The sequence below is a fragment of the Nansenia antarctica genome (genome assembly GCF_963989245.1).
Source record: "Nansenia antarctica genome assembly, chromosome: 6".
NCBI lineage: Eukaryota > Metazoa > Chordata > Actinopteri > Argentiniformes > Microstomatidae > Nansenia > Nansenia antarctica.
Genome location: NC_137676.1, coordinates 39,693,271 through 39,703,270, shown reverse-complemented (window position 1 = coordinate 39,703,270; position 10,000 = coordinate 39,693,271). Strand labels below are relative to the sequence as shown.

The window sequence follows — 10,000 nt, the reverse complement described above, 5'->3', positions numbered from 1 at the left end:
TCTCTCTCTCTCTCTCTCTCTCTCTCTCTCTCTCTCTCTCTCTCTTCCGTGTAGCACGCCGGAGGAGAGATGATAAGAACAGCCTGGTGGCTGCTGTGGCGAGCTCCACTCCGCTCTGCTGCATACATGCTAATTCCCTCCCTCCACCGCCCGGCTTTATTTGTGCAAATGTGAGTGTTTCAGATGCTTTGTTGCCTGCTGCGCCTTGTGTGAACGTGTGTGAATATCCCAATCAAATGCATACCACGGGAGGGAGGGAGGGAGGGAGGTAAAGGAGGGCGGGAAGGAGGGAGGAAGGTAAAGGAGGGAGGGGGGAAATGAGGGAGGGAGGAAAAGAGGAAAGGGAACCTTTTTCCAAGAAGCAAACTGCAGCAGAGGCAGCGGCGGCGGTCTTTAGATCGTGGAGCTCAAGTTGCGCTGAGTTTTTGTGTTTGACGTGCGAGGTTGGGGTGGGGGTGGGGTCTAAACCCTGGGTTCACCTCCGAGGTCACAGCAACGTGTGATTGTGTGTAGAGGGGGGGGGGGGGCGAGGCGGTGGCGCAGGGGCCTTCTGTAGTGTCATTGACCCACAGGACAATACAGAGCAGGAGGAGGGTTCATCATTTAATGTTTTGCCGAGGGAAAGGTGAGGCTATTATCCTGCACAGAGAGAGAGAGAAAGAGAGAGAGAGAGAGGAGAGAGAGAGAGAGAGAGAGAGAGAGAGAGAGAGAGAGAGAGAGAGAGAGAGAGAGAGAGAGAGAGAGGAGAGGGATGGAGGGCCGGAAATAATGGAAAGCGAGAGTGACGTGGGGAGAGAGGCTCTCGATCAGGATCCATAAATAGAGAACCAAATGGGTTTATTCATAATTGGCTTATGAGTAATACAATAATTGCATCCCCCTCCCCTCCCCTCGTCACTCCCCCACCACTGTCTGTGTCTGTAAATTAAAAAAGCTGAGAGACTGGGAGACTGCTCTGAAGATAAAGCCCTGGCAGTCTACACAGTACCACCCCCCCCCCCCCCCCCATTCCATATCTCACACGTCATCTATGTCAAAACAACGGTGTAAACGCGGCCGTCGTTAATAACTGTGGTTCCAGGACGTCAGAGGCGTACGGTACATGGGAGGTATTGATATGCACGCGTGTCGCTGATCGATATCTCATTAGGGGGAGAGGCTGGCGAGACGGATGTGGTTCCTCACCCTGCTGAGGACGGACGCGGCCGATGACTCGGCCATTAAGAGAAACGCGCCTGTGCACACACACACACACACACACACACACACACACACAGGCACACGCATACACACACGCACACACACACACACGCACACACACACATACACAGGCACACTCACGCACACACACATGCACGCACGCACACACGGACACACACACGCACGCACACACGCACACACATACACGCACACACACACACACACACACACACACACACATACACGGACACACACACACGGACACACACAGACACACACACATGGACACACACAGACACACACACAGACATAGACACAGACAAGCTAAACGGGCGAAGCAGCCATTATCATCACTGGCCTAATTGTTGTTGCCATTGGTAATTGAGTTGAGGTGCTTTATGGTGAGTGTTTGACATTCTTCAGACCTGCTACAGTACCATTGTTAATGCTCCACTCCGCCGGTGGAGTATCTCCTGAACAACACACACAACTGCATTCCAACAATACGACGGATCGAAGGCGACCACGCTAAGCTCGTTTCGACACAAGGTACAACAGGAGCCTTTTACCATAGTACATACACTGTTTCATGAGGTCCAGCTGGAAGCACACACCAGCGGCCGAGGGAGAGGAAGATGGAGAGACAGAGCAACTATAAAGACAGAGGAGAGAGAGAGAGAGAGAGAGAGAGAGAGAGAGAGAGAGAGAGAGAGAGAGAAGGTAGATGGTTTCCCTTCAAAGTTGCCCTTCAGCTGGACGTTGAGTCAGTCAGTCATTCAGTCAGTCAGTCAGTCAGTCAGTCAGTCAGTCAGTCATTCAGTCAGTCAGTCAGTCAGTCAGTCAGTCAGTCAGTCAGTCACTCAGTCAGTGCCAAGACCTGTTGCCCTGAAGTGCTGTGTGTTTTTTCTCTCTTGAGTGGGCTCTTCCACAGATATACAGACAGACAGACGGACATACGGACAGACAGACAAACAGCGGTGTGTTCAGAGATGCCCACAGCACGCATCACAAGCTGAGTCACGCTCTGCCGAGGCCTGCTGCTTCAACAGCCAGCAGCAGCAGCAGCAGCCGTACTGTACAAACAACAACACACCCTCCCATGAACACAGAGGAGCGACCGAGGGCCTCTCTCTCTCTCTCTCTCTCTCTCTCTCTCTCTCTCTCTCTCTCTCTCTTCTCGCCTTCCATAAACATGACATAACGATGCATACAGCCCTTCGACGTTCTCCTGGCAGATCTAAGTCCTGACTAACAGTGTTACTAGTTACTAGGCTGTTGTCTACACGCCTTTCGTGCTGCCGCGCGACCTTTGACCCTCCCTCCAACCCTCCCAAACATCACCACTGCATATCTGGATCGAAGTGAGTGGAGTGAGTCAGTCACCAAGATTGAAATCCTGAACGTATGTTATTTTTATTTTTTTTACTGTCATAACGAGCAGATGAAGGGTTTTTTTTGGGTTAGTTTTTTTAAGCATTTGAACAAAGGTTGAAGAAGGGAGAACGTGTTGGGGAGGGGGAGGGGAGGGGGAGGGGGGGGGAAGAGAAAGACCCGATCCAACCAGATCCAACCGGTCAGAGCACAGAAAAAAATAACTAAAACGCCACTCTCCATCCAGCCACGGTGGGAGGCAGAGAGCGCCGGAGGGGATGACGGCGACGGTGACGACCAGCTTCCTCTGAACCGCCATCAGAACACCGCTCCTCGCTTTTGTGCCGCATCAAATGTTTTTCTCTCTCCTCTTTTCTCTCCTCCTTTCACTACCTCCGCCATTCCCACCGGGCGCCTAGCGGTGGCGTGGTGGCAGCAGCTGTTGGTAATTAGAGGGACACTGGGTAGAGGAGCACGGCCATGTCCACGGATGGAAGGGTGACGGGGAAGGAAAGGAGAAAGGAAAGAAGAGCTAGACGTCGTCGTCATCGTTGTCGTTCCTGGCCGGGGAGCCCTTCCGCGAGCCCGTCTTCGTCTTCGTCTCCCTCTCCCTCTCTCTCTCTCTCTCTTCTCTCTCCTCATCATCATCACTGCTGGCGGAGGCCAATGCGATGCCGTGTCCCTTATGAGCCACCGTAGTGCAGCTTCAAAACACACACACACACACACACCTTGCACTGCAGAAAACACATACATGAGAGAGGTAGAGCGGGGGATAAAGAGTGTGTGTGTGGTTGAAAGAAACAGAGAGAGAGAAAGAGAGAGAAGGATGGTGGATGGCAGCTGTGGGAAACGGGGGGAGGGAGGGAGGAGGTGGGAGGGGTAGGGGGAGGGAATGTTGATCAAAGCGAACGGGAGTTTACGCATTGCAAGCCAACCATCTCTCGTTGTCTGGAGAAGATGATTCCAAGAGGGGGGGATGGGGGGCTTCATAAGTGGCCATGCTGAGCGGAGTTGAAGAGGGGAGAGGAGAGGAGAGGAGAGGAGAGGAGGGGAGAGGAGAGGAGGGGAGGGAGAGGAGAGGAGGGGGAGGGGAGGGAGAGGAGAGGAGGGCGAGGAGAAGAGAGGAGAGGAGGGGGAGGGAGAGGAGAGTAGGGGTGAGGAGAAGAGAGGAGAGGAGAGGAGAGGACAGGAGAGAGAGGAGGAGGGAGGGCAGGGGAGAGGAGAGGAGAGGAGAGGAGAGAAGAGGAGAGGAGAGGAGAGGAGAGGAGAGGGGTTAGCGTAGCGGAGATGCTAGAGGGGGAGGAGGAGATGAACAAACCTACATAGGAGAGAGAGACAGAGAGAGAGGAGAACAGGAAAAGTGGAAGGGATGGCTCATTTCAAGTAAACGTTGATTGGAGTCATATTCCCGAGATTGGCTTTTGTTCAACCGATACGAGTGGTCAAACCGCTCGAACTGAGAGGAGGCAGCTGCACCCATCGACAGCCGTGTTCTCCAACACCGTGTCCTGGTCCAGTTGGCTCCAGCAGAGGCTCCAGCCCCGTCATCAAGCCAACCCTCCTCCTCCTCCTCCTCCTCCTCTCTCCTCCTCTCTGGTCAAGCAATCGTAGACAGCTGGGACGAGAACAGGCACAGCTCCAGGCTCTCTCTCTCTCGGGCTCTCTCTCTCTCTCTCTCTCTCCTCTCTCTCTCTCTCTCTCTCTCTCTCTCTCTCTCTCTCTCTCTCTCTCTCTCTCTCTCTCTCTCTCTCTCTCTCTCTCTCTCTCTCTCTCTCTCTCTCTCTCTCTCTCTCTCTCTCTCTCTCTCTCTCTCTCTCTCTCTCTCTCTCTCTCTCTCTCTCTCTCTCTCTCTCTCTCTCCTCACCGCTCTGGAGATGTCTGCTGAAGTTAAAGCAGAGCTGACAGAGGAGCAACCCCCCCCCCCCCCCACCGCCGAGCCTCAACGAGGGTATGAATGAGGGTCCAGAGACAGGTGGCACACAGGGCCCCATGGTTGGACAGCAGATGGCTGGTCTGACCTACGTGACACTTGGTGCCGACCTTTTTAACCTGGATACAGTAGGCTGTACACGCACACACACACACACACACGTACACACACAAACACGTACCCACATACACATACACACGTGCGTACACGTACCCACACACGTACCCACGTACCCACACACACACACATATACACACACACACACACAAACACACACAAACACACACACACACACACACACAAACACACAAACACACACACACACACAAACACACATACACACACACACACACACACACACACACACACACACACACACACGCCACAAACAGCTGTGCTTCTGCCCAGCTGCCCCTTTTTTTTTCTTTTTTCTGACAGAAACACACGTCCACACCTGACACTCCTTGAAGCAGGATTAAAGCCCAGCCAGGTTTTGAAGATGAGGGGGTGTGGCCAACACGGTGGCACATCCAGGCTAATTCCCCAGTAAATGATCCCTGTGAAGGCATCCAAATCCCAAATAATAGAACTCTCTCTTTATGCCGGGGCCCAGACAGTTCCTGCAGGAGCAAATGCTGAATTACCTTGTCGGCAGCCAATTATTTGTCGCGTCCCCGAAACATGTGTGAGTGATGTAAAATTACTTTAAGTGCACTTTGCAGGGGCCGCCATTATGATAATGATGATTGCAGCCGGCTCTGACACACAGACACAGACACACACACCCACACACGCACACAGACACACACACACACGGGCACACGCATACACACACATGCGCCCAAACACACACACACACACACCAGGGTTTCCGTTAGAAAAATTTGCCGTCGGACATCGTGTCCGGGAAGAATTCGATTTACCGGACAAACGTGATATATTCCGGTCATCATATTAAAATATAATAAATTTTTTTTTTTCCAAAATCATATTTTTTTTTCCTCCAAATCTAATGTTTGTCGCGGTGATTACTGTTGTGTAGCGGCCTATATATGCCATTTAATGTCTATTTCTCATCCGATACGATTAGATGCGAGCTATATAATATATAATAATATAACATGATTTGACGCATGCGCGCTATGCCATGCGTCAAATCCAGCGCTGAACGGGTCCAGCGCTGAACGGGCGCCTCACTGGGAACTGAACAGACAGCATCGATCAATGAACGGACTCCACATTACGTTAACTGAAGTTTGTTAAATTGTTTGGGATTAATGTGAGTTTTCTATTTTCTCTTTACAGTTTTACCCTTTTTTTTTTTTTAAATCAATAAAACAACGTCATTTCTATAAGTCTCGCTGGTTGGGAAGGCATTTCGTTTAGCTCGGGAGTATGACAATGGGAAGAACATAACTGTTTATTGAGAAACAATTGATAGGCAGTCTGGGATACGTATATAAAGAAATACCACAATGTCTAGATGTATAACATTTTATTGAACAGTAACAGTGCAAGCATGTAGGCTACGGGGAACAGGGATTTTGGTCAGTAGGTCCTTTGTACAGAGGGCGTTTCTCTCCGACAACGCGTTCCCAGGTACCATGGAAGTCATAGGTAGTCCAGCACACTGACAGAGAGACAGACAGACAGACAGACAGACAGACAGACAGACAGACAGACAGACAGACAGGCAGACAGACAGACAGACAGATAGACAGACAGACAGACAGACAGACAGACAGTCAGCTTACTTCTACCCTTTTGAGTGGAATTACTCCTTTAATTAGCTGTTAGCCATCTCAAAGCCCCCTGAGTTGCTCGTCAACACTGAGAATAGACCACATTATAGAAACCAAAACACCGTTTTTTTAAATCCACAGGGAATAACCGAGAGTGTAAGGAAAGGCACACCCAGCGCTGTCAGTGGTGGGGAGACTTGAAGTGGCTTTGCTTGATTTCCATCACAGATTCAAGGATTGAAACACTGATGAAAATAGGGAGTAATAGTGATGGGATTATTTTAGATTATTTTAGATTAGATTAGATTAGATTAGGTGAGATTCAACTTTATTGTCATTGCAGAGTACAAGTACCAGACAACAAAATGCAGTTTAGCATCTAACCAGAAGTGCAAATAGTGATATAAAAACAAACACTTAACTTTCGGGGAAACTGCTAAAATAAAATAAATTAAATAAATTAAAAAAGAAAGCGACTATTAGCACCGCCGAATGACAACAAACGTATGAGTAATGAGTAAAACAATGTCACTTTTATAGTATGTTGTTTAACTTGCCGTTCGGTCGCCATGGCTCTGGTGTGTGTAGCAGCTTCAGCTAGCTGGCTGGAAACTTCTAGGGGTGCGTTCGTAAACACGCTCTGAGAGCGCCGGAGCGCACGCTGGCTTCGATGTCACAGAGCGACCGAGTCGTTCGATTGGACGAGAGGCGTTCCGCGAGTGCTGATCGGATTTCCAGAGCGTGTTTACGAACGCACCCAGCCAGCTTTAGCGAATTGTATTCAAAGGGAATTATTTTCACCGGACAATATGTCCGACGACTTTTCAATTTGTCGGACTTCACCAAATTTTACCGGACAAAGACCGGCAATTGCCGGTTAACGGAAACCCAGACACACACACACCCACACCCACACGCATACACACACGTGCCCAAACACACACCCTGTGCTACACCTTCAGTAGAGTGGGGGCTGTATTTGGGAAAGGGGCTAAGCAGGACATGCAGGGTCACAGCAGCCACAGGCAAACAAAACGTGGGGATACTCAGAGACAGAGAGAGACAGAGAGAAAGAAAGCACGGAAAAAAAAGAGAGCGATAAATCGTATCACTTTTCCATCAATCCGTCTAACCACAGCCACTTGAAACCCTCCTTCCACCTGTCTTATATCTGGACATATGGTAAATATACCATACTGTCTTCATTTATTTATTCATCACTTCACTCTCACCTCACTGACATTGGTCGTAAAAAAAAGTGTCCCGCAGTACCTCCCGTACGCCAGCAGGTGTCGCTCACGGCTTCTATGCTCGGTGCCGTACCGGCCACAGTCTATAGGTGGGTGAACCAGAGTTCAGACCAGAGAGAGCGCTTCCGCTCGCTCGTATCGGAGCTGGGCAGCTGCCAGTCGACACGGGAGACGGGAGGGAAAAAGTGTGTCTGAACCTGTTCCCCCGTAGCTGAGGGGCATGGCTGCTCACTCCCGGTGAAGACACTGTTGCCTTTCGTTAACGCTCACTTCAGCTGACACCCTGACAAAAGACTAGCGGGTGAAACAGCGTAGGGCTGGACCCGCTGGACCCGCTGTGTGTGATGGTTGTGTTATGGTTGTGTGGTGGTTGTGTGGTGGTTGTGTGGTGGTTGTGTTATGGTTGTGTGGTGGTTGTGTGATGGTTGTGTGGTGGTTGTGTGATGGTTGTGTGGTGGTTGTGTGATGGTTGTGTGGTGGTTGTGTGGTGGTTGTGTGGTGGTTGTGTGGTGGTTGTGTGATGGTTGTGTTATGATTGTGTGGTGGTTGTGTGATGGTTGTGTGATGGTTGTGTGGTGGTTGTGTGATGGTTGTGTTATGGTTGTGTTATGGTTGTGTGGTGGTTGTGTGATGGTTGTGTTATGGTTGTGTGGTGGTTTTGTGATGGCTGTGTTAATAGTTGTGTGGTGGTTGTGTGGTGGTTGTGTTATAGTTGTGTGGTGGTTGTGTTATAGTTGTGTGGTGATTGTGTTATAGTTGTATAGTTGTGTGGTGATTGTATGGTGGTTGTGTTATAGTTGTGTGGTGGTTGTGTTATAGTTGTGTGATGGTCGTGTTATAGTTGTGTGATGGTTGTGTTATAGTTGTGTGATGGTTGTGTTATAGTTGTGGTGGTTGTGTTATAGTTGTGTGATGGCTGTGTTATAGTTGTGTGATGGTTGTGTTATAGTTGTGTGGTGATTGTGTTATAGTTATTATATGTTATTAACAACAATATATAATATGTGTGGTGGTTGTGTGATGGTTGTGTGATAGTTGTGTGATGGTCGTGTGGTGGTTGTGTGATAGTTGTGTGATGGTTGTGTGGTGGTTGTGTGATAGTTGTGTGGTGGTTGTGTGATAGTTGTGTGGTGGTTGTGTGATAGTTGTGTGGTGGTTGTGTGGTGGTTGTGTGATAGTTGTGTGGTGGTTGTGTGGTGGTTGTGTGATAGTTGTGTGATGGTCGTGTGGTGGTTGTGTGATAGTTGTGTGATGGTTGTGTGGTGGTTGTGTGATAGTTGTGTGGTGGTTGTGTGATAGTTGTGTGGTGGTTGTGTGGTGGTTGTGTGATAGTTGTGTGGTGGTTGTGTGGTGGTTGTGTGATAGTTGTGTGGTGGTTGTGTGGTGGTTGTGTGGTGGTTGTGTGGTGGTTGTGTGATAGTTGTGTGATAGTTGTGTGGTGGTTGTGTGGTGGTTGTGTGATAGTTGTGTGGTGGTTGTGTGGTGGTTGTGTGATAGTTGTGTGGTGGTTGTGTGGTGGTTGTGTGATAGTTGTGTGGTGGTTGTGTGGTGGTTGTGTGGTGGTTGTGTGGTGGTTGTGTGATAGTTGTGTGATAGTTGTGTGGTGGTTGTGTGATAGTTGTGTGATAGTTGTGTGATAGTTGTGTGGTGGTTGTGTGATAGTTGTGTGGTGGTTGTGTGGTGGTTGTGTGATAGTTGTGTGGTGGTTGTGTGGTGGTTGTGTGATAGTTGTGTGGTGGTTGTGTGGTGGTTGTGTGATAGTTGTGTGGTGGTTGTGTGGTGGTTGTGTGGTGGTTGTGTGATAGTTGTGTGGTGGTTGTGTGATAGTTGTGTGATAGTTGTGTGGTGGTTGTGTGGTGGTTGTGTGATAGTTGTGTGGTGGTTGTGTGGTGGTTGTGTGATAGTTGTGTGATAGTTGTGTGGTGGTTGTGTGATAGTTGTGTGATAGTTGTGTGGTGGTTGTGTGGTGGTTGTGTGATAGTTGTGTGGTGGTTGTGTGGTGGTTGTGTGATAGTTGTGTGATAGTTGTGTGGTGGTTGTGTGGTGGTTGTGTGGTGGTTGTGTGATAGTTGTGTGGTGGTTGTGTGGTGGTTGTGTGGTGGTTGTGTGATAGTTGTGTGGTGGTTGTGTGGTGGTTGTGTGATAGTTGTGTGATGGTTGTGTGGTGGTTGTGTGGTGGTTGTGTGATAGTTGTGTGGTGGTTGTGTGGTGGTTGTGTGGTGGTTGTGTGATAGTTGTGTGGTGGTTGTGTGATAGTTGTGTGATAGTTGTGTGGTGGTTGTGTGGTGGTTGTGTTACAGCTGGTCGTCTGATAGTTTGCCAATGACTCACATGTTGTGCAGGACACACCAGCCGCAGTGGGGGTCTCCAGAGCTCAGACACTCTCCGCACGTCCCGTACTGCTCACACGACTCGATGGGCACCTGGGTCACCTGCACACAACCACCACAGACACACGGACGGTTACTACACAGGAGGTGAAGGTGGTTAATAACCTTGAAGCA

At 49.6% G+C, this 10,000-nt stretch overlaps 1 protein-coding gene across 1 annotated transcript in view; it reads right to left on the bottom strand.

The window, feature by feature from the left end:
• plxna2 (plexin A2) overlaps positions 1 to 10,000 on the bottom strand; it is a gene marked incomplete at both ends in the record, with an annotated part of 124,186 nt that overhangs the window by 85,801 nt on the left and 28,385 nt on the right. Inside the window, 1 exon segment of the mRNA XM_080535099.1 lies at positions 9,828 to 10,000. This exon segment is cut by the window's right edge and continues 41 nt beyond it. Coding sequence (XP_080391225.1) covers positions 9,828 to 10,000 — 173 coding nt within the window.